Source organism: Monopterus albus, unplaced genomic scaffold (assembly GCF_001952655.1).
Source record: "Monopterus albus unplaced genomic scaffold, M_albus_1.0 scaffold102.1, whole genome shotgun sequence".
Taxonomy (NCBI): Eukaryota; Metazoa; Chordata; class Actinopteri; order Synbranchiformes; family Synbranchidae; genus Monopterus; species Monopterus albus.
Genome location: NW_018127982.1, coordinates 790,311 through 814,857, shown reverse-complemented (window position 1 = coordinate 814,857; position 24,547 = coordinate 790,311). Strand labels below are relative to the sequence as shown.

At 39.7% G+C, this 24,547-nt stretch overlaps 2 protein-coding genes across 7 annotated transcripts in view; both read left to right on the top strand.

The window, feature by feature from the left end:
* The window catches only part of LOC109965663 (matrix metalloproteinase-17), a 101,751-nt gene extending 92,307 nt beyond the window's left edge, over positions 1 to 9,444 (top strand). For both annotated transcript variants that reach the window (XM_020609873.1, XM_020609872.1), the window contains exons 7-10: positions 533 to 615; positions 1,036 to 1,188; positions 1,302 to 1,559; positions 6,355 to 9,444. In XM_020609873.1, coding sequence (XP_020465529.1) covers positions 533 to 615; positions 1,036 to 1,188; positions 1,302 to 1,559; positions 6,355 to 6,680 — 820 coding nt within the window. In that variant the 3' untranslated portion in view covers positions 6,681 to 9,444. The remainder of the gene's footprint in view (positions 1 to 532; positions 616 to 1,035; positions 1,189 to 1,301; positions 1,560 to 6,354) is intronic.
* Positions 9,445 to 17,081: 7,637 nt separating this feature from the next.
* ulk1b (unc-51 like autophagy activating kinase 1) overlaps positions 17,082 to 24,547 on the top strand; it is a 24,701-nt gene continuing 17,235 nt past the window's right edge. For 3 of the 5 annotated variants that reach the window (XM_020609810.1, XM_020609807.1, XM_020609809.1), the window contains exons 1-5: positions 17,082 to 17,749; positions 18,816 to 18,905; positions 19,310 to 19,351; positions 23,221 to 23,253; positions 24,485 to 24,521. In XM_020609810.1, the coding sequence (XP_020465466.1) occupies positions 17,657 to 17,749; positions 18,816 to 18,905; positions 19,310 to 19,351; positions 23,221 to 23,253; positions 24,485 to 24,521 (295 nt within the window). In that variant the 5' untranslated portion in view covers positions 17,082 to 17,656. The remainder of the gene's footprint in view (positions 17,750 to 18,815; positions 18,906 to 19,309; positions 19,352 to 23,220; positions 23,254 to 24,484; positions 24,522 to 24,547) is intronic. The other 2 variants (XM_020609808.1, XM_020609806.1) reach the window with 1 other exon arrangement.

Genomic DNA, 24,547 nt, shown 5'->3' with positions numbered 1-24,547 from the left:
CTAAAGTAAGCACATATGAAACCCACTTTCCCTCAGTGGTATTAGCCTTTCACTGAACACATTACTCATTTGTTCACCACCACCACCATCAGGACATGATGCATTGAAAAGCTGGCTTATTGACAAGGATCAAAAATATTGACCGCTAGGCTGCAGTGTTGTGTTAATAGGGCTCTGAATGGAGAGCTTTGTTTATAATACAAGGGCTGGCAGCCTCCCACTCACAGTGGCAGCCCTGTGGTGCTAATGGCTTCATCATTGGCAGGCCAACCACGTCAATGCTTTAAATCACTTATTAGTCCTGTGGATAAATGCAATGGGGGACCTTATCGTGTCAGTGTGATAGCATTTCACATAATGTTTAGCTTATTTAATTGAATGAAACACATGCATATGCATCCACATATTCAGACTCTCTCAGTAGGCGCTTGGTTATTTTTGTATGCAAATGGCTTTAACTGGATTGGATCCTTTTTCGTGATCAGCATACCTTACAACAAGTGAGGCTGTTTATGTTCCTTTCCTCTCTTAGGCTGGCACGAGATGCCCCAGACAGATGCACCAGTCACTTTGATGCTGTGGCCCAAATACGAGGGGAGGCCTTCTTTTTCAAAGGTATTCAAGCCTAAAAGTGAACAAGAGAAACAGTGAGTAAGAACAGAAAGAAAGAGGTGAATGGAGAAGAGATCAACTGGAAGAGTGAGGGACAGGGGGTAGGGACAGGACACTGTGGCGGCTCTAGTGATCAATAGAAACAGAAGTGGTTCCCAGGGCTCATATCACAGGCTCACACACCATCACTGCTTCTGCAGTCTAAACAAAAGGTTCTTATAGTGTCCATATTATCTGCTGAACTTGAAATTGATCATTTTGGCTCATTAGTCAGTTTGCCTTGTTTATTTACAAAGAGAGCTTTCATTAGTCAAAGCATGTTTAATAAAATCATTTACATGGAAATACAAAACAATACATGATGTGTGTTATTAACTACTATACATGGCTCTTCTTGTATTAACCTGTTTCTGTTTCTCATAGGTAAGTACTTCTGGAGACTAACTCGAGAGAAACACCTGGTATCTCTTCGTCCGGCTCAGATTCATCGTTTCTGGAGAGGCCTTCCACCCAATCTGGACAGTGTGGATGCTGTGTATGAGAGACCCGGGGATCATAAAATAGTCTTTTTTAAAGGTAAATATCTCTTGTCTGATTTAAGGTTTCTCCTAGCAACCTTTTTGTATTTGCCACTGTGGATTTGCCTATAAAGGTCTCTTTAATTGTTATGTCTGTGTTTCCTGCCTCAGGTCTAAAGTACTGGGTATTTAAAGACAATAACGTTGAAGAAGGTTACCCTCGTCCAATCAGTGACTTTGGCCTGCCTTTGGAAGGAGTGGATGCAGCCTTTGTTTGGCTACACAATGACAAAACCTACTTCTTCAAGGACAACCGCTACTGGCGCTATGATGACCACCTGAGACGTATGGACTTGGGCTACCCTAAAGACAGTGCGCTTTGGAAGGGGCTGCCACCACACCTAGATGATGCCATGAGGTGGTCTGATGGTGAGTAGCCATAAAAATAATCCCTTCATAGCTTTTTTTAATTTCACTTCCTCTAACAAATTCATCATTCATCAACATATTTTCAGTGAAAAAACATGTTAAACACACAGCAGTATGTTTGCCTTTAGGAGCATTTTGAATGCAAGCTGCCCAAGTTTCCAGACAACAAACTTTTTAGATTACATACACTGAGTCAGTCTACCAGAAAAAGGTTGTAAGACTGAAATCTCAGCTCGCCAACAACAGCCTTGACCTTTACACTGCAAACACAGCGGCGAGCCATGTTGAGAGTTATGAATCCACAAGCTGGCCTCCCCCTTATTAATCCATGCTGCCACTGTGAGCTCAGCAGTCAGTCAGATTCATGGGGAGATGGCATGACAGGATAGCTCATCTAATTCAACAGAGAATCCTCCTTGTGCATTATCCTCCTTGTGCATTATCCTCAGTGCGATCAGTGTCTCATAGTCGGTACTGATCCTGTTCCACTGATCCATCCTCTGTTACCACTCTGCCTGCTCCAAGATGAAACTGAAGTTTGTCATTTGAACAGTTGAGCAGTCACTCAGCTCGCAGCTGTCTTCTTCTGTAACAGACCTAAATGGCACCAGAGCAAGATAAAAGGCAATAAAAGAAACTGCCAGTGTTACTCCAACTGGGCTGGCCATTCAATGTACAGCTTGAGTGCATCAGTCCTTAGCTTCAGTTACTTCCCTGCAGCTATCACCCTCCTCAGCCAGCTCTACAATGCCTACAGTGGCTGTCTCTCTCATACACACACCAGTACACACACCACATACACCACACTGCATTGGCCAAAAGATGCAAATATGCACATAGGTAGTAATTTGAGCTATTCAGACAAGTAACTTTGTGTTTATGTTTGCTGTTAGTTTAGCTTTACTTGTCTTTCTTGGTTCACATCTACATGCTGGTTGGGTCTTTTTCTTTGTGTTGGCTGGATGTGTGAATAGGCAACCATTTGCTATGTTAATCATATCATATCAATTTATTATTTATTTATGTAAAAGTTACTTTTTTTGCTTTTTTGGCTGCTCCCATGGGCCAAAATTAGATCATGTTGCTTTTAAGATTTGTTTGTTTCTCTGTAAGTGTTTTCCCCAATTCATGCTTACCATTTGCATTTACCATCCACATGTAGAAATGAATTTGTTGATCAATTTTTGATGATATTTTTGAAATGCGGCCAACTAGAATTTTTAAACGGCTGCAAAACAGACATTTTAACTTGATACAGTACACATTTGTGGTGATTCTTTACCCGACTACTTGTGTTACTCTCCGTTTGTATGTTTGTTTGGTTGATGCAACATGATTTTATTGGTATAATTTGTCAGCGTGCTAGCCACAATTTAGTTTTGTGATTCATGCAGTGCACTTGATAAAAGGCCACATAACACCAGCAAGTCACATTTCACAGGCACCTTTCAATTTATTATTTATAATTATTAGTATTTCAAATCACTGATTTAGCTGTTCTTTCATCCGAACATTTCTCCTCACTGTGCTGCCATCGGCTAAGGCATTCACATTGCAGCAGCTATGCTATGCATGAGGCTCCCAGGTTGTCTCTGATCATGTATGCACAAACCTTCTATAACAAATAGAAATATAATAATGCTATGTTAGTTTTGTTAGACACAGTTTGAGACAAGTATTACATTTGCAATACTGTGTGGATCCACATGGATACGTTCTATAGACAACTCTGTGTAGCAGAGCAGATCAGCAAGATATTAATAACAGGTCTCAGAGCTGTGAGACATGTTTCACCTGCCTCTGTTGAATCTTTCTAATTAACAAGCTGAGATGGTTGAAAAGAAGCAGTTTAATCTCCTACAAGAAACATTCATAGACTATTCCTGAGTGTTGATACAACAATCAAGATAATAGGAACATTCACAAGAGCAGAATTATTCTGTTGTTGTTGTTTTTGTTGGTTGGTTGCCTTATATTTATGATATGGCTTTTGTAATTGCCTCCATGTACAAGTCAGAGTACCATCTGACATTTACTATGATGTCCAACAGTGTGAAATAGTTTTGTCAATATAAATTGGACCATTCATTAAAAAAAAGCCCAAGGTGATATTTAAACACAGCAGTTTAAATGAAAAATTGTTACACCAATATAATATGTTAGCTCAAATGCATATTTAGTTTATATTTTTCAATTAGTGTGTGTAATGATGCATATGTGCTCTACCCTTCCTGTCACTCTCCTGCACCTCCCTTTAAAACCCTCTTCTCACTTCCCCTTCCCATTTAACTCTTCTTTGTTCTCTGAAATGTGGATAGCTTTATAGAAAGATGCGGATTAATGTGATCATCATTGCACGTTGTGCCTGAATCTGCCATGTCAGTAATCGTTACACACTTTGTACATCTGTGCTTGTGAAATATCCTCCTATAAAATGTCTCATAGCTTTGATAAAACCACCACATAGTGTCTGTGTGAGCTCACAGCTGGCCCTGTGTAATCATGTAGCATTAGCATGACATTAGCCATTATGAGGAGTCAGTGTTAGTGTGTACTGGGAAATGACTTGGATTAATAAGAAACATTAATCAAAATCTACCACTTAGAACTATACTATATGAACACAGTTCTACACAAGCAGTTGAATGTTAAACTGTGTCCTAATGGGGTGTACAAACTGCAGAAGTTCACCGAATAGTTGAATGTTAATACTGTAGTTTGATACATTTGAAGAGTTTTTCCTGTACTCTACTGTAATAAAGTACATAACATGTACAGTTTTATCTGCAGCTGATTTGTTTTGATAGTTCTCTCACAAATGGAACTTGAAAAGTTAATTACAATAATAAGCTCAAAGAGGTTTTCTCTACCTGACTAAAGAGGTTGAAGCTGAGAACCTTAAAATCTGCGCAGTATAAGAGGAGTATGAAGGACAATGTCAGAATTACTGAGTCATAAAATATGAAACAATGTACTTCTAACAGGCCAAAGGCTTTATGTGTACTCCTTGCATGTCAAAAACTTGCATAAGTCAATAACTAAATCCATATTTTACTTGTTCTTTATAAAACCAGTGTAATCCTATTTTTCCCAGCTGAATGCCAATATTAGTTGCACTGTTAAACTGTTAAACCGAGGCTCAAACACACATGCTTTGCTTACTGCCAGTCAACATAGCGCTGGAAGATAACAGTAGTTGTCATGCTTGGATGTAATCCTGTCTTGCATGGTTTTTGTAATAATCCAAGCAAAGAATGTGCATCAAACTAAACTAAACTGCTCTGTAATGACATGTCATACTGGACACATTCTCGCAAATGCATTTTGTAACAAAATATTCTGAGGCAATAAAAATGTATATGTTAGCCTACTGAAAGTATCAAAAAGAGATATGATTATGATAATTACTTTTATTGTCCAAGTATGTTACACACAAGGAATTCCTCTCTGGTACACAAATGAGGCAGCCATCTGCAACGCTAACTCACACACTCACACACACACACACACACACACACACAGACTGATGGCAGTGCTGTCCCTCCAAGGTGCTGACCTGGCCATCGGGAACAACTTAGGGTTCAGTGTCTTGCCCATGGACGCATGGACTGGGGAAAACGGGAATCAAAACCACTGACCTTCTGGTTGGGGAATGACCACTCTACCTCCTGAGCCACATCTTTTCTTATCTTATGTTTTTAATTCACTTATATTAGCATGTTCTTGCCATTTCCATCGACTAGACAAGAGCTTCAGATCTGGAGTTGGTCCACAGGTTCTAGAGAAAGGTTGTTTCCTGTTCCTAAGCAGTTATGGTCAATTACCGAGGGCAGGCTTTTTCTTAGGGCTTCATAGTGTTCACTTGAACTTGCATTGTTTTGGCAGCCTTTACCAATGAAATCCCCCTTTAAGGAACGTTTCCACCATTTGGCTGTTCAGATTAAGCTTAGCACTTTATGTAGATGTTGAAACCTGGCACAGGCTGCTCTCAGCGGGAACAAGCCAGCTCACCTCTCTGCCTTGCAGCAACTCCCACCTGATTGTGTTAAGGCTCTTTTTTTGCCTGTCAGGTGTTTTAGAGGTCTATGTTGTGTCTAAGCTTTTGCCAGCTCCATGGGTCCTGCTCTCGGTTGTTTGATGTGTGGGTAGCAGCCAAATGCGAAAGAGAGGACAATACCAACAAAAGCCACAATTATGTGGAAAGACATGCATGTACTATACTGTATATAACCCAAAATACACACATTCACATATGCACACCTATGGGCCTGTGAATTTGGAGCCTCATCAAAGCCTTTATCTGCCTTTAGGCTGCTGCTACAAGCCTAGGATAAGGAGAAAATAGTGAAATAGAGCGAGGAGGGAGAAGTGAAGAGGGTGCGGTGACAGCTCATGGTGAACACTGAATGAGAAGAGTACTAAGGAGACAGAAGCCATAGAGAAATCACAGGTTTAAGAGATGGATGAGAAAGATGATGAGATGGAGAGAGAAATGGCTCAGTGAGAACGGTGCTGGAGGGGGAGAAAAAGGAAGGAGCAAAAGAGCCTCACTGATGTTAGTTATACATTTTCCTTTTTCAATAATCCTGCTATTATGTTTCTGTTTGCTGTATTTTAATACTTACTTTGCATCACTGGTGTACCTTTGTCTGCCTTAAGGGCTAAGACATCCCTCCACCTAGTGTGAGGTTTGGGATTGAATTATATTGTTTTCTTCATGCTGTTTTGTTATTTGCTGTCTCTATCTCACAGCATAGACTAATACCAACCCTCTCACATATCTTTCCTTGTGAAGGCTCGTCCTATTTCTTTAAGGAGAAGGAGTACTGGCGAGTGCCAGGCAGTGACATGGAGGTGGAGGCAGGGTACCCTCGCCTCATCGCAAAAGACTGGCTACTGTGTTCCGAAATGCAGTCGGACTCTCCAGACACTGAGCCCAAAAGCACAGAGACAAGAATCAATGTGCATCATCGCCCAGACCATGCAGAGAATGGATACGAGGTGTGCTCCTGTACCTCTGACACCGCCTCACCTTTAGGCACTCGCCCCACCCCATCTCCCATCTGGCTGCTGCCACCTCTCTGGACACTGTCTCTGGCCCTCTGCACTGAACTGTCATGATGCCAAAGCAAAGGGCAATGTTTTTAAACTGGGTGCAAAAGAGAGACTCATTAGTGGAAGGCCAGTGGACACCGAACTGGAAAATGTAGTTCATATAAATAAAAATTGCTATGTTTTGCTATTAATTTGCTGTTATTTATTTCACATGCCATTTTATGGTTATCTTAATTGCCTTGCAGTATGGGTAGTGCATATTATTATTATCATATTATTATACTAGGGTTTACCTAGTAGCTGTCAATCCAATGCATTTACAGTGACAATGCTAGTACTGTTCTTTACAGATTGAATTACAAATGCGATCCACGATCTCTATTTTTTAGCTTTTTCTTGAATGACTAAACTGTCTATGTAAGAAAAGCTAACTGACATGTGAGGCTGATCAAAAAAAAATTCAACAGCACAAATGAGGATTATTGTTTTCATGTATAAGAAGTTTACATTAATAATGAATGGCATGCTGGGATGTGCTCATATACTCATTCACCATAAAGGCATAGTTTAACATTTTTGGGAAAATTCTTTCTTGCTGAAAGTTTGACGCGCTCATGTTTGTGCACCAAATACAAAGCGACAGCTGTTTAGTTTAGTTTAGCATGAAGACAGGAAACAAGGGGAAACAGTTAGCCTTGGCTTGTCTGAAGTTACATTAACAGCAAAGTCCACCTACCAGCATTTGTAAAGCTCACTAATTACCTCTGCCAAGAAGGTTATTTTTTACTGCTGTTCTCTGGTTGGTTCACAGCATAACTCAAAAAGTAATCAATGGATTTTAATGAAATGTTTGGAGTGGTAAAGTATGGCTCACTGAACAATCCATTACAGCATTGTGGTGCTCCAGATCATTATTCCAGTCTAGAAATTCTTTTTTAAACTGCATTATGGGGGAACTGACCTGCCTTGGCGGAGGTTTGCACTCTCTGAGTGCTGTATAGTAATCATGTTTTTACTTGTTTGTTTAATCCATGCATAAACTGGAGCTGTGGTATTGCCAAAATTAGGAGCATCTTGTCTCAAAGTGATGCTGAAAAACTACAGTAGTTACTTTATTTTGTTTGTTACTTCTAGGTTGGACTATTGTAATTCTTTACTATCAGGATGTCCCAGTAACTCCCTAAAAAGCCTCCAAAATCCTGCAGTGAGAATCCTGACAGGATCTGACAAGACAGATCATATTTCTCCCATGTTAGCTTCTCTCCACTGGCTCCATGTAAAATCCAGAGTAAAATTTAAAATCCTTCTCCTAGCATACAAAGTTTTTAATGATCAAGCTCTTAAAGACCTCATACTATCATATTATCCAAGTAGGACTCTTCACTCTGAGTGCAGGTTTACTTACAGTTCCTAGAGTTTCCATGCATTTATATGCTACCAGTTCATGTCACTAACTGTGTGTCTCCTTTTGCCTGTAGTTTGTGCTCTCTCTCTCTCTCTCTCTCTCTTTCTCTCTCGCTTTCTCTCTCTCCCTGTACCTTTCTGCAGGTATCTCTGGCTCCAGAATCTTTAGGATTTGGATCACTGGGCCCCACTAACCTGTCCAGTGTTTGTTTGTTGTTTATTGATACTCTTGTTTTCCCCTCTCCTCTATCCACTCAGACAGCAGACAGCCCCCCCACCTTGATCCTGGTTCTGTTGCAGGTTCCTTGTGTTACAGAGTGTTCTGTCTTCCCACTTGCTCATGCTTGCTCATGGGGATTTGCTGGGTTTTTCACTATAATACTGTAAGGTGTTGACCTTACTATGTAAAGTGCCTTGAGATGACTTTTGCTGTGATTTGGCACTATATAAATACAACTGAATTGAATTAAACAGCGTGGTTTTACAGGTGATTATGTGGTGGTAGGCAGATTTTGTTACCTTTGCACAGAACTGTTTCTCCCTGCTTCTTGTCTTTATGCAATGCTAAGTTAACTAGCCTCTGGCTGGGGTGTTGTTTCATCTCACTTTTGTCAAGAATAAGTGTATTCCCCCAAATGCTGAACTGTTGTTTTAAATTATGCCTGATGAGGTTAAACTTGTGGTCTTGGTTGGCGTTTAGGTGCACAAATCCTAAAGAATGAAACAGAATTTTAATTCTGAGTCTGAGAGGAAATGTCACCTGAAAGGCTCCACCCAGGGCAAATAATGGCACTGGGGAATATAGATACTATAGTTAGACAGGTGACTGACACCCTGGCATGTATCAAGGCAGATAGATGAGAAGTATCCTGGAATGTAGTGTAGACAGATAGTTAGATTTGCAGATAAATGGCTCCATGGAATGCTGACAGTAAGACACATGAATGCCATGCTGGGATGTCGACAGGTAAATGAATGACATTTAGAGCTGCAAACGGGTAGAAAGGTGAATAACATCCAACACAGCTTCACGAAGCAAAGGGCGAGCAGGGATATAGGAAGAGAGATGAATGATTTCCTGTTAGAAAGTTAAAATCCCAGACTTTCTTAATGTTGTTTAATGTCATGATCCTTGCTTAAATCTGTACTCTCATGCTATTTGAGGAACATGCATCTCAGTGAATTCATCTTTTTCACCCCCAGTACAGACTCATTCCCTGTCATTAACAGAATCAGTATTGGTTTTGTTGTGTTTTTGGTAATAAATATGGATAGGTTGTGATTCCATATTGTTTTGATCTGACTATAGTTCACAGAGCCTTTTGTTTATCAGTCCAATCTCCTGCTGGTGACAGCCAGCAGATTTATTCTTGCAGATATATTTACCTACAGTTTAAATATAGACACAGATATTTGAGTTCCATGGTTTCTGCAAAACCAAATGGACTGTGTATATTTCAAGCTGTGTTTTGTAATGTAAAATATTTTTGTAAAAAAATTAATTATAATAAAAGAATATGAATGATTTTATTGGCTGTCTATGGTCACATGAATTTGTAATGAGACAGATTATTTTGAGTCTTGCGGCTGTGTGGGATGAGTGTGTAATTATTTAGTGTCACTGAAATCGAGCCCGGGCTTGAAGACAGATGAAGGTAACATGACAGCTCGCAGACACCAACTGGAAGCCGCTCTCAATCACTCTGATGTTCTTAAGCATGTTTGCTCTTGTAATGGTCACTGCTGTTCTTCAGGAATCCAAACCACTTTATGTCAGCCACACCACACGCTCTGAGTTTAAGGGTTAAAAAAAAAGATCAACCATTATTTCTGCTGTAATGACCCTCCTGCTTGACTGTTTACTATTCTGTTTACGATTGCAAGACTACATGCACAAACAGAGCTGCCATTTGTGTTTTGTTGTAATAGGCTGTGCTTCTGTTATGCTTCAATATACTGTTTTGAAATTCCAAAAAATTCTTATGTTAGTTTAAATTGAATTCATTGTTATTCTTCCAGCATCTCCCTGCGTCACGCCTTGCAGGCTGTGGTGTGACAACACTAAGCAGCAATTTTTCATCCCTCCTCTTGACACACTTGAGTGGTATTAATTAACTGGTGTGGCTCAGTGGCCAATGGGAGGGCACCACCTCCCACAGGGCGAATACAGAAGGATGGGTCACTTTTCAGGAGTTTGTCCTGAACTGTTCCTGTCTGAGCCACTGCTTCAATCAAACGTAATATTTTAAGTGTGTATTTAAATGTCAGTATTTGATCACTAAAGTGTAAAGGGCCTTATATTTTAATAGAACTGTTCAATTAAAACTAATCACTTCAATTTAATCAGCATTTCCACATTAGCCACGGTTAATTAATGCATCACAACCTGACTGGGTCTTGACTGGCATTGCTGTCTAACAAGTATGTGAAATAGCTCCAGCCAACCAGATTTGCATTAAAATGAAGACTTCTGTGTCTTGAAGCCCTGAGCTGTGACTGTTGCGGTTTGAGAGCTATGGTATAATCCCAGCTTATAACAGTAAAAAAACACACACAAAACAAACAATGTATTTCCCCCCACCTTTTTCCTGGTACTTTTCAGAAAAATTAGATATAATCATCAGCAGTGAACATTTGGATGGACAACTGACCTGTGAGGTCCTCCGTTAAACTGTGTCTATGTAATTGTGAGTGCTCATGCAGCAAAATTCAACTGTCCCCTCAGTCACTGCACTGTGGAGAGGTGATTCTGTCAAAAGTCTGGCTCCTAGTTGATGCATTTCGGCGAGGTTGAGGGGAGGGTTTGCAGAAGGAGCTGGTTCAAGCTTGTATGGTGAGAGATTTGTCAAATGCAACTCTGGCAGCCCTGTGCCCTCACAAGAACTTACAGAAATTTTATTTTCTCAAGCCAAGGGATACAGTGGGAAGAAAGGGTGTCCTGCTTTGTTTCTACCCAGTCAAAACGTTTGAGCACTGCCACCACTCTTGATGTTTGATGTGACAGTGTGGGAGATGTCACCTGACAGTATAGGTGATACCAGTACAATCAGCATATGGAGCCATGAGGTCATGTAGGAACTCAAATCACAATAAAAAAAATGTAAGTAAAAATATTTTTTAAATTTCCCAACTTTTTGTTTTCTATTAGCTTACACCTGATGTCAGTTATTTCATTATTATTCTGCCATGGTTCTGCTGAAGATGGAGATCAGAGAGGGCAGGCAGTTTGATGTTATTATTACACACAGGCAAAGTGAGCAACAGAATTTTAAAGAGGCCAAACACAGGACAATGGTGGAGAGCAGAGATGGCCCTGATCTATCTGGCCCAGGGGCCTGGCCTTTATGTGAACAAATTGACACATTTTATCAGGTGATGCCTGTAAAATGCCCCTAAGACCCCTGAGATAAACAGCAGCACATGACTTTTCTAAACCTTTGTGTTCACATTTATTATCCAACAGGTAGCAAGTCAAATGTGTCTCATTAATGCAGCAAAGCAAACCAGTTGTACTGCTTTGCATGTAAAGGTTTAGAAATGTGCAAGCATGTAGATACGATATACAGGCTGTCAGTAAATCCGCTCCACTTAGAAGTTCTATGGTCCAGGTGCAGACACTGGGGTGACCAAGCCTTTGTTGTGGCCACAGTCCTTGAATTTCTCACTACTTCTCAATAGCAACAGATCGATCAGAATCAGAATCTGCTTTATTGGCCAGGTGTGTTGGACACATGAGGAATTTGACTATGCATGTACATCACTCTTCTCTTTATTTAACCAGCTTTATTTAACCAGGTAAAAAACCCATTGAGATCATGATCTCTTTTACAAGGGTGACCTGGCCAAGAGGTCAACAACACATGTCGTCAATACATAAGTTTCAATACAAATCAAAACATTAAACATTTAAACAATCAAAACCATAAATACAATAATCAACAATATAACCAATTTAAAAACACATACACTGACCAATAGAGTCCTGTTGCCTAAGAGCCATAAGAGAATAAAAAGCTTTAACTGAGCATAATTCAGTAAGTTTAAAATCTGCTTGGAAACTATTCCACGAAGAGGGAGCGGCAAATCCAAAAGCCCGTTTCCCTTTTTCGGTCCGAACTCTAGGCACCATGAGCTGATACTTATCACAAGACTTGCATATCCCCATGCAAGGGGCAAGTAAACAGTAAACCAACATAAGGCTAGTAATAACATAATGAGCAGTATTAACAAGCAGCAAGCAGTGCAAACAATGCAAAATAAGCAGTATAAATGGGTGGTAAATAATGCAGACAGACAAAGGAATGCTCTTTGTGAAATGAGATAAATAGGAATAAAACAGATTAAATGCACTGACAACATAAAGAATAAAATCCGTCATCTGTGGCAGCAGCAGGGCTGAATAAAGCCTGACCAGTAATTTTACTCGGTCCAAGCAAAACAATTGGATGGCCTACCTGCCTGTCAGACTATTTTCTACTTGTGTGCACTCTGCCCTTGCACTCAGTGCGTAAGTCAAGCACACATGATGTTGCAGACAGACATGTTCTGTTGTAGAGCTAAAGCTAGTGAGCAATGGCAGAGAAGGTACCTACAGCAGCTTTTGTTTCCAAATGGAGACCATATTCGAGAAAGTTACAAATAAAAAGAAGTTGGATGCTGTAAGAAGTCAAACCAGAATTAACATTGGTGTGTCTTTTGAATCATGGCAACAACAGAGAGAATAAAAGGGGCTGAGAAGTGATGCCATGGTGGCTGTATTTCTGTTGGACAGATGCTTATCAGTTTTGTTTTGTTTGGGGGCATTTTTTATTTTCCTGAAATCTGTAAATAGTCAGGCAGTGCACGTTGCAGTTTGTGCTGTGTTTTGGAGGAGTGGCTTTAGAGAGAAGTCAGAATGAAAGGGTGGGATTTCTTCAGTTGTTTACTTTCAAAATCGAGCTTTCTCAATGCTGGTTTTTCAAGGATTGCCAACTCTACCTTTAAGTAGTTTGCAGACTAATCAGATACATAAAATTAAAATGAACATCCCACTGTGTTATTGGTCATATCTGTGGCAAGATACATTTCTGTTGAACCCGAATTCATCCTCAAGTAGCTGGATATTGATAATGATTAAGAACAAATGCATTAAAGCCATCTGGTAGTTTAGTCATTGAGAAAAAAAATAGGTTAAGAGTGGAGAGTGATCAGCACTTTTGAAAGCATTAATCAGGGAATCCCTTCATGCAGCCATTTTAATATTGTATTGATCTGTACCATGAGACCACAGAAGTCCATTCTGATACATTTAACATCTTGTGTTTCCAGCAGGAGCTTGGGTTACTCGATGCTTTCAAAAAGCTTTACATACATCCCATGAATACCAAAGCCTCCCCTGAGACCAAGGCTCCCTCAGCTGTAATAGCACATATTGAATTTCCCTCAACTTTTCAGTTTAATTATCTGGCATGACCTATTGGCAGAGATCACACATTTGAGCATAGCCACGCAGTATGCAGACAAAGCTGTTATGCTGATCAAGATTTAAAAGTTCATTTGACTGCGGAGATGAGTTTGAAAACAGCAGTGACCTTCACGATAAGATTAGTAGCTATCCATCTACATGAAAAAGTTGGCTACCAGTCAGCTGTGCAACATTTTCACCAAGTGTGCAGTATAATGTTTGATGTTAGGCAGAAGAGATGAGCAGGGCACAATGCCACAACCTCTCCCATAATAAGCATAAATTAAAACATAGATAAGGTGTGTAGCTCAAAGTGGTTTGCAATAAAACAAAACAAAAAAACAAAACCAAGAAATATAGCTATAGAGACAGAACTTCTTTTCTATGTGTGTGTGTGTGTAGTGCACTAATAGTAAATGTCAAAGTAGAAAGTTGAAGTGATGGCTGGCATAACAATAAAAGACGTATGAAAAGCCATGATGAAGAGATTTACATTCTTCAGGCCTACAAACATGCAGTGACACACATTCACACCCTTGATTTTGTGTTTGTCTGTCTGTTTGTTTATTTGTTTGTTTTAGTATTGATTAATTAACACTAATCAATAACTTTACCTACTGAGGACTAGGTATTGTTCTTAGATTGGTGGTAAGTCCCCACAGTGTCACTGTGGGACATTTAAAATGTCCCTACAAAGCACACACGTGCACAATGAATTCTTCATCTATTTCATTCCAGATATAAAACATTAAAAGGTATGCGAGTTTAAGAGTGAGAACGAATGTTGGTTGGACTGAGGGAAAGCTATAACTAATATAAAACAAATGTTATAACATTATTTTGTGTCTGTAACTAAGGTTGTATGTTTTTTCACATGCATAGTTGTCCTTCAGTGATCATTAGTATGGCTGAGCACTTAAAATGCATTGCACACACACAAAATGTGCACTGATGGTCATTATGTCCTTGCATAATGAGGTGAGGCACCCCTGTGTATTTGTGTGAGTGTGAGTAGTAGTGTGGTTACATGTGTGTCAGCTTCAGTCTGACTTCAGATACTGATGTTGTAGATGTGCAGTATTGTGTGTGTGTGACAATACTGCATTAAAAGTGTAATTTAACTGGCAAGTTACATTATGTTTGTATGCAGTTTGCAAGTACAGTATATTCTGGCACTGCTGGCTAGAGAACACCTGAAGGCTTTTGCACTAGCTGTCACTAGTAGAGACTTAATGTGGGCCAGAGAGGACAACTGCATCGATGGCTAGTGGGCTGCTTACAGCAAAATACACCATGTGTCCTATATAGTCAAACTCTCAGATACAGTGAAACATACAGAAGAGTTATAGAGGACAATTTTAATTATCATTTTACATACAGTATATACAAACACATCACAGCTTCTGCTCAAGCCCTCTGTCAGAGGTGCACTATGGATGGGAATTGGCCAGTAAAACAAATATGACTAATCTATGATAGCATGCAGAAGTGTTGTTGCCCAATACTGCAGCAGTATTATACAATATCTGGCTATTGTATGAGCTACAATATAAATCAGTTTGCCAGTTGAATGAGAGTGGCCAGAGAGTGAAATGTTTCAAGGTGATCATACTGGCCCTGTCACTGCCAAAATATCAGAAAATTTAAATCCTAAAAACATCTTACTTTAAATAGCTGGTATTTAACAATGTGCGAGTATTATTTTTAAATAAACTTTTCCAGTTATTCTTTTGTAACTTCAGACAATGTTCTAGTTATAGTTTCGTGATACTGTCACTGACATTTCCTCAGTAAATGTCATATCATTCTGTGTTTTAGGAAAACTAATATCAGAATGGTGACACTGAGAGTGCATGAAAAGGTGAAACTCTGACCTGCTGCCTTTTTCAGTCCTCTACCGCCCCCCTCTGGCACTTCAAAGTACAGAAAATGTCCCAAACACTCAACTCCCAAAGATGAGCTGCTGAGACAAAAATATCAAACTAAGATCTGTGTTTATAATATTATGCATTGTTATTAATAAAAGCTTTGTTCACACTGACACACAGTATGTGCACTGAATTCTGTGTTATACATTCACATCACAGTTATTGTTTTTTGTTTTTTGTTTTGTTTTTGTTTTTTGCTATGGCTGTGATGTTAAATTATTTACACCTTTATCACCTGCACCTTACTGTAGAAAGAGTTTTGTCTCAAGAACAATCTAATATGATAATGAAATATATTTGTCAGAGGTACAGCATGTTAGCCCACCAAATAAAACCAAAAGCAACTTGCATTAGATTCAGCCTCTCATTAACGTTTGCACATTTAACACAGTGGGTCAATGTGTCTATGGCCAATATACTGTAAAAAGAAAAAGGGGAAAGTAAAAAGTAAAGAGAGTCATTGTTATATTATACCCTCTGTAAAGCAATTACACAAGAACTGTAAAAAAAAAAAACCCTGATAGTTAAGTCCTTGATTTGAGGTTATAGATAATAGTTATCCCTTTATTTATCCCTTTGTTTTGGTTATTTAAACAGTTATGATTCTCTATATAGGCCAGGACCCTGAACATTATTTCCTCCTTTGCATTAAGGGTCTCCATTTTTATGTCATTATTTAATGTTCATTCAGATGTCCTCCAACTTTAAAAGAGACCCTGGAAAGTTACTGAAGTATTAATGAAACAGAACTTATATTGCTTACTTAATTCTGAACACAGAGAAATGTTAAGCTTACAATTTGAGTAAATTTCAAGAACAATATATAGTAAGCATTAGCCTCTGTTCCCTCATGAAAGCACTTTAGATCTTCTTGTGCTTTTTTTGTCTATCTCTTGATTCTTCAGTTTGCAGCTGTCCATGTAATTTTGTGTTTTATCTCCCATTGTGTCTGCCATGTTGTTCTGTCAACTCAATCTGTCTTCACTGTGTTAACCACATCTGTTATTTTTCTCCATTTAAACTTTCAACAGGCTTCCCTCGCCTCATTCCCTTTCACTTCCCTCCTCATTCTACCTTTGTGATCCTATTTCATTTTACTCCCTTCGGGCATGTGGATATTGCTATCCTCAGCTGTGAGTTTGAAAATGGAGTACAGTTTCTATTCTTTACCTTTCCCCCCATCCTCTTCAGTAATCCACAGATTTGTTTTTCTAATAAAAAAAAAAAAGATTATACAGTGATTATGCAAAACTGACACTTCTACATAAAGTGGAGTGGAAACATTCACTGCCCCATGATGATCATGATGATAATGGTCATAGCCCTCCTCTCCAAATAGTGGTGAGTATAAGAAAAACATATGTTTTGCTCAGGCTGTGGTGCTGTGGTTTTGTTGATAAGGAAAAAAGAATGTTTAGCATGGAAATGGCAGTAAGCTGTAAAACCTTTCAAACATTCCATAGCCTGTAGATTAACATTATGTTATTATTTTAAACAATTATATGATTATAACTGCAAACTACCTGTTTCCGGAGTTTTTATCTTGATATCTTGATATTTCCCCCCCACTCCTGTGCCATGTTTTTACGCGTAAAATTATTTTACCTACGCTGCTATACGCACGTTCAACCATAGGCTGCACTAACACATCTGTGGACACTGGTCGGCTGACGTCAAGCCAACAGCTGTAATTGCGCTGCGCATGCGCTCTCTCGTAGAGTCTCAGTACAGTCTGCTTTGTTGGGACCATCGACGACACTCAGCAAGTCATTTGCTGATTGTAAGCGATTGTGGAGAGTATTCACAGTCTTTGACGGTTCTTAGACATTGTTCATTGTTTAAAAGTTTACAGTCAGGACTTGTTTCGCCGTGCGGACGCTTCAGACGACAGAAGTCAGGACCTCCTGTATATAAACATAACGCAGCGAGCTGCTGTTAAGGTGGCACGTTAAAGATTGCTACAAAAACAAGTCTATCCCGATTCCCGTTTAAGCTAGCTAACTTCCTCTTGGCCGCACTCCCAGAGATGGATATCATCACAGTGCTTTGTTAGGAGTTAAACTCCAAAACCCATGCGTGCGAACATGAGAGAAGGGGACAGTTTGTTGTTCGGAAGGCAGCTCATGGCAAGTGAAAGAGGTGGTGAACATCCCTGCTGCTGTCCCTACTTGACAGAGGAGAAAGGAGCACTTGATAACGAGAAGGACGATCTGAAGCCACCTGGCCATTTGTCCAGGTCATAGTAGTATAAAATTAGACTTTGGTAAATGATGGAGACGGTGGGGAAATTTGAGTTCAGTCGGAAGGACCTGATAGGACATGGCGCATTTGCTGTAGTCTTCAAAGGTAGACACCGAGAGGTAAGCGTTGTCCGTGTCTGTTATTTATGTTACAACGTAAAAATGTACACTATCGCAAACAAAGACGAAATTTAAGTCTCCTGGGTGGTCTTGTTGTACTTTGAGGAGAAAATCGCCTTTATTAGCCATCTGGTGTATTTGTTTTCATTGTACGACCTTAAGAGGCCTGGTAGCACATCCAGGATGTTCCTTGTACAGTAATAACAGATCGCCATTGCATAAAACGTTAAAGTACATGTTAAATACTTATGACACCATTTATCAGTGCATGTTCAGGTTATAATGCAGGCTTATAATAAAGATGAGGCACGGCGCTAATTGTGGCAATATCGAATATAGGCCAGAAGATATGTACTGTTCCTCTTAGAAAGCTCCATATTGAGGTCATTAGTAAACATGTTGAAACATATCACAGCCTAACACATCCTGTCTTGGAATATACATTTTCATTATGTTATAGCAATTTGATTACATCCTGGTAATATCATGTATCTCTTCTTCTGAGATAAACTGGACATCAAGGGGAAATGTAGGCCTCTAGCATTTTTATTCCTTGATTAGTAAGAGATACATTTAATCCACAACAGAGCACATATTGCAAAACAGACACAAAATAATACATTGAAATATGTTGTAAAATGAGAAAATACACTGACAAAGACATTATATTAACTTTGGCTAGAACATCTAGAGTTTACGTAACAGAATACAGAGTCAAGTGCTGTTCTACAAAACTACTTTATACTATCCAGACCCTCTGGTTGATTACAGTATCTGCAGGTTATAATCATTACCAAATTCTATAGACAAAACAGTTGACATTAGTTCATAAATATGGGCTTAGGTGCAACACCTTAGACATCCAAGTATAATAAATGTGGTAGAGTCTGTCAGTCTGACAGCCTATGCATGTTGGGGGGAATAAAATGTAGTGTACATACTAAACCACACTGGAAATTGTACTATAGTGCGTGGATAGTAGCTCATCATTTACTAAGCAATGAAATAGTGTAACATATACTGTGCATTGCTTTAGTTTTATACACCATGTAACGTGTCCTTCTAGAAACATGACTGGGAGGTGGCAGTGAAATGCATAAACAAAAAGAACCTGGCCAAATCCCAGACACTGGGGAAAGAGATCAAAATACTCAAGGTAAGTCAGAACTCTGATAAGTCCATCTTTTACAAGGATTCCCTGGTTTCCAGATATTATGTCACTGTATACTTAGAACATTATTATAAGCAATAGCAGTGTTCATAAAACAAAATGGTATCCAGGGCAAAAAAACAAAACAACCTCCCCACCCAAACATATAAAACAAAGAAAACAATACTACATTATGTGTCCACACCAGCAGTGGTAAACCACAGAGGTATCCAGAACTGGAGATGTGCCAGATGTTAGAGTGAAATATGAGCAGCGATTTTCCCAACATAGTTATCTCCTTGAACATGGAGATAATATACTGAAAATAAAAGTAAAGTTTTCCTGAGATTGCAAACATAAAAATGAAGGATATACAAAGCAAACAATGATTTTCTTTGTCTACTCTGCAGGAACTGAAACATGAAAATATTGTTGCATTACTGGACTTTCAGGTATGTAATACTACACTCGCAACTGGCATCTAGACAGCGTTGGGAACAGGCTGACTGCAGAGTGTCCAGCGCTCTGTTTACATAATTATTACATCTTCTGTTGTCCTTGTTTTCCCATCAGTTTGTGCTCACAGAGCAGACAGAGCAGATGGGTTGTTAGACGTACTGTTCCACATGACCCACTTCTCTCTCATGCAGCTTGAACGGTTTTGTTTTCCCTGCTTGTTAAATGAGGCTTTGCTACAGTTGTTTGTTCTGAAAAGCAGTTTCTGTTTCATCCTGTACAGACATGTTTTCTTCTGCTCTTCCATGTACAGCAAATCCAAACTCATCCATCCACTCAGCCATCATTTCCCTTGTTTACATGTTGTCTGCTGTCATGTTGCCTGGCCCTGCAAGTTGCCTTGATTAGGGCTTTCTAGGAATTATATTGTCTTCATGTTTTACTTGCCTCAAGTATTTGTGCTCAAAGAGTTTATCCCCTTTTTCTTGGCATAAATCATGTGCCAAGGGTGCAGAATACATGTTATGCAGTTAAATTTATAACCTGTGCATATGTACATTACATAATCAGATATAAATACTACTATTAAATCTTTAGCTAGGTACCAGAATAAAAAAGGTGTTGCATTGCAAGGTGATGAATAGGAGTCCACAGTCATGGTGATGTTGCCTGTAGCCTAGTAACCAGTTGAGCAGTTTAGACAGCATAGCCCCCTGCCCCCACACACACTCACCGTGTGTTTCTTTGTCTTTTTTGGTCCCTGACCAACTCACTGCCATCTAATGCACAGATTATATATATGTAATTAATGTAACATTTAACTACAATATTGCAAACTGACAGTATCAGACTAGGGATGGTCTGTTTTGGAGAAAATTGTCTAGAATAAATGTTTAAGCTTTAGAACATTTCTGTAATGCCTAAGTATTAAAAAAAAAAGTGGACAATCAGTCTTGCTGCTTGATTGTTTCTTCTTATGCTTTCACATAAACATTTCTGGTCTCACTGTGTTCTTTTACTGGGCTATTTACCTTTTTTATTCCATGTGAAATCTCATGTTTTATTTACCTGTATTTGGAGATTTGTTTTATTGATTTGAGTTTACCCCTTTCTGTTTTAGTCATTGTGGAAAGAAGGCTACAAAAAATCATGCCCAGTGATATGCAATCAGCTGCAGCACAGTCACCGTGTTGTACTGGTGACAAGTAGGGATTTAACTGCTTAGCTGAAGAACTCTTCATCAGTAGCTTTAAGAAAAGCAGTTGCAACTGGTTGTCCTGTCTCGTCCCCCGCAGACCTCAAAAACTAGTGACTCTCTTGTATTTATATTGACTCACAGTGACACCTGTCTCTGGGCAGTGAAGATAATCTGAGCTGGGCTCTAAGGCACACGCCAAGCCGACGTGAAAGAACTAACAGTGACAAAGGCCGACTGTTGCGTTGCCTCATGTTGGCTTTTTCTGGGCCAGTCAGGTTAAAACATTGACACTTGAAAACAACGCACAGACCACAGCCAACGTCCAACTAGCACGTATGTTCTGCGCGTGTGAGTGAAATAACTCAGGTTATTTGGTGGCGTTATCAGTATTTGCCATTCAGAATGGGAAAGGAGAAGAGCTAGACTGTGGAAGTATAGGCTACAAACAAAACATCTGCTGTTTGAGCAAGTGCAAATATCAGACAGATGGACTGAGTAGAGGTGGCAACATGTAATGTTTAGTTAAGAGACACACTCACTCAGTGAGAAACAGAGGACACCCGTTCAGTCCTCACTGAGGACAGTACACCTTGTGCTTTAGCAAGAAAAACACAGTGGCAAAAAAAAAGTATGGAAACCCGAGGGAATTACTTGGCTTTCTGCATTAAGTGTTCATAAAATGTGATCTGATCTTTAGCTAAGTCATAAATATTAGACAAACCCAATGTGGCTTAAGCAAATAACACACAAACAGTGATCATTTTTTTATTCTTTTTTGGACATGTCCATAAAACATTCACAGTGCTGGTGGAAAAAGTGAACCCTTGGGTTTAATAAATGGTCGAACCTCCTTTGGCAGCAGTGACATCAAACAAGCAGCTTGGGGTAGCTGCAGATCAACCTACACAACATTCAGGAAGGACTTTTGACTAGTCTTCCTCACAGAGCTACTTCAGTTTAGCCCTGTTCTTATGGATGTCTGGTGGAAATGGCTCTCTTGACCTCATTCCATAGCTTGTCTCTCGGGTTAAGGTTTGGGCTCTGATTGGGCTGCTCCAGAATGAGGGTTTTCTTTGTTTGAAGTCATTCTGTAGTTGATTTACTTTCATGTTTAGAGTCATTGTCTTGCTGCATCCCCCTACTTCTACTGAGCCAGTGCTGCCTTTCCTCAGTCAATTCACCCTTAGTTTCATCAGTCCTAGTAGCATTGTAGAGTGTAATAGCACTCCTTGGCAAACATGCATTCTACATTGCTCCACTGGAGTCAGCTTGGAGTCCACTTCTAGGGAAAGTAACCAAAGTACTGAATCCTCTTCATTTGTAGACAGTTTGTCTAACTGTGGACTGATGAAAAGGTGAACTCTGAGATTACTTTGTAACCCTTCCCTGCAGTACTTGATCATAAATCTGCTGAGATTTATTTTTGAAAGGCAGTGTTCACATTAGCAGATGCTTCTTGTGAATCACAACCTCAAAATGTTTCTTCAATAGGGATTTTTCCATTATAGGAACCTACTGAAATGTATTCCACCAAGTAATGCTCATCACAGGTTCTGCGTTTGTTTCCACTAGAGTATGCCCCCTTTGGAGGTAGTGCTAAAATCAAGTACCAGGAATTTTTGGGGGGAGGGTGTGTGTATGCACAGAGCAGTCACCAGTAACTGGTTAAATGTCCTTGTCTTTACACCTCAAGCATTAGCATTACAAACACCATGTGTAAACACACAGCTGACTGCATGTGTGAGAGGGGAGCACCCCCTCCTTCATCTAAAGAGAGACCGACAGAGAAAATACAGTGGAAAAACAAAGCAGAACAGTCCACGTCAACCCTGGAGACTATGTTTGGTGATGGTTAAGGAAAGTACTTGGTATACAGCTTGTTAGTCTCTGATAGTGGAAACACAGCAAAAGTAGCTCTAACCCACTTATCCAATCTTATTTCATTGACTGGACTGCAGATTTGCAAACTCCTCACTCCAGTTAGCTTTCTTGATGTTGTTGGTCTAGTGCAAATCATAAATCTGTTAACCATGATGCCTTAGGATGATCCTTCAACACAAAACCAAACTTTTATCTGACAGTGGTGTGTGATGCTGCACTGCTGCTGGACAGAGAGCCTATGGAAACTGGCTGGCTCTCTGACTGAAACTGACTGACTCTGGTCTGTTCTGTCTGATTTGGTCTGTTGTCTGGTTGCTGTCTACCATCAACAGATCCAGACTTCAGAAGGCCTGACTCAGCTGAACTATAGAGACAGTCTTGTGGATTCAACAAGATACTGAGCTGAGGTCAGAGTGGGGGACAGCAGCCGTCTGTTGCCATGTGATAAGGCTTTTTCAACAAGGACTCACTTTTTTTGTCACAAACACCAGGAAGGTGTTTACTTTTTACTATGCTCTAATCCCAGTGTGTAAAATTCACAGCCATAAACCGGCCATGTTTTGTAGGACCCCAGTGCTGCTGGGATAGATTCAGTTTTACACAGCTAATATTGTAAGACTGTTATTGTACAGAGCTGCTATCTTCCTTTCACTTTATTTCTCCAATCTGAATCAACAGCTTAGCTTGTTTGGACATGATCAATGAGCACAAGTACCACCTGTTCCACCCTTTGTCTGTCACTGACATGTGTTTGTTCATGCCCGCTCTTATCTCTTCTCTGTTTAGGAAACTGCCAGCTCAGTGTACCTGGTAATGGAGGTAAGCATGCTCTGATGTTTGGTTTTGCTTGCTCAGTGCTGTTTTGTCTCAGCTTTAACAGGCAGCTCTGACAGAGCCCAGGTTATAAATAGCTGTGTTCCCAGGCATCAAGGGGGTTGAACGGCTACCAGTCAACAAATGTCGTAAGGTTTTTGCTGTGGCTTGGTGCCATTTACCTGTGATAAAGAGCCAAAGGGGAAATCATTTTTGGGAATCTTCTAAGTGCTTTGGACTTTGGCCTAAAACACCCTTTTGTGTGTCTGTGTGTGTGTGTGTATGTGTGTGTGTGTGTGTGTGTACGTGTCTGTCCAGGTACCAGGAAACAACACTGAATTCAAGTTTAACATGAGCTAAACATAACCTCAGAGCAGGTTTTCCTCGCTAGTTTAAGCACTAAAACACATGCTTTCTGCACATAGATAATTCCTGGAAGACATGGCAAGAATTGCATGTCATGCTAGTTCTTCTTATTCTGACACAATATTTCCTGTTGAAGTATTTTCGTTTTAATCTATCATATGTTTTGGGTTTTTTTCCCCTCAGCCTGGGGAGTTTAAAATGCAGTGCTCTGCAGTGAACTGCAGGAAAAATAATGTTCCTGGGGTCCAAATAAATAATAAAAGAAAAAAAATACAACATCATACAGTGTCAAAAGAACTATGACATTTATTTGATCTGTCTGATGGATTTTTCCTCTATAAATGAATGTATTTCCTCAGAAATGATGACATAGTATGAGTTTCAAAGTGCACTGAACTTTACAATAGGCCAAATTGGAAAAAAAAGAATGTAACTAGTAGTTGCTGGCTAAAAACAGCATTAGATAAGTGGGACATACTTGTGACATAGCTTGAAATAAACTACAGAACTGGTACATAACTTGTCCTACTTATTTGAATGGTTTAATTGTATTGTATAGAAAAGCCTGTGACTTGTGAGGCAGCCTTTCAGAGCCATACCTGTCATAACACACCCTGTCCTTTCTTGGGCTCATCCTTATTAATTCTGGGAACGAGAGCAGGTTTCTAAACCTGTAAACATGCCACTTTTCAGCAAGTCACTTCTCTGATCTTTTTGTTTTTGGATCCTTCAGAGATCAGGTGATGTCAGATACCGTGGTAACACATCAGCCCTCCATGTTACCCGTGTTTCCTAATGTTATTCATGGCATCTTCCTCTCCCTCTCCCTCTCCCTCTCTCATCCCCCACCCACTTCTCTTTCCAATCTCAGTACTGCAATGGGGGCGACCTTGCTGACTACCTACATTGTAAGTGCAATCATCCATCTACTAAA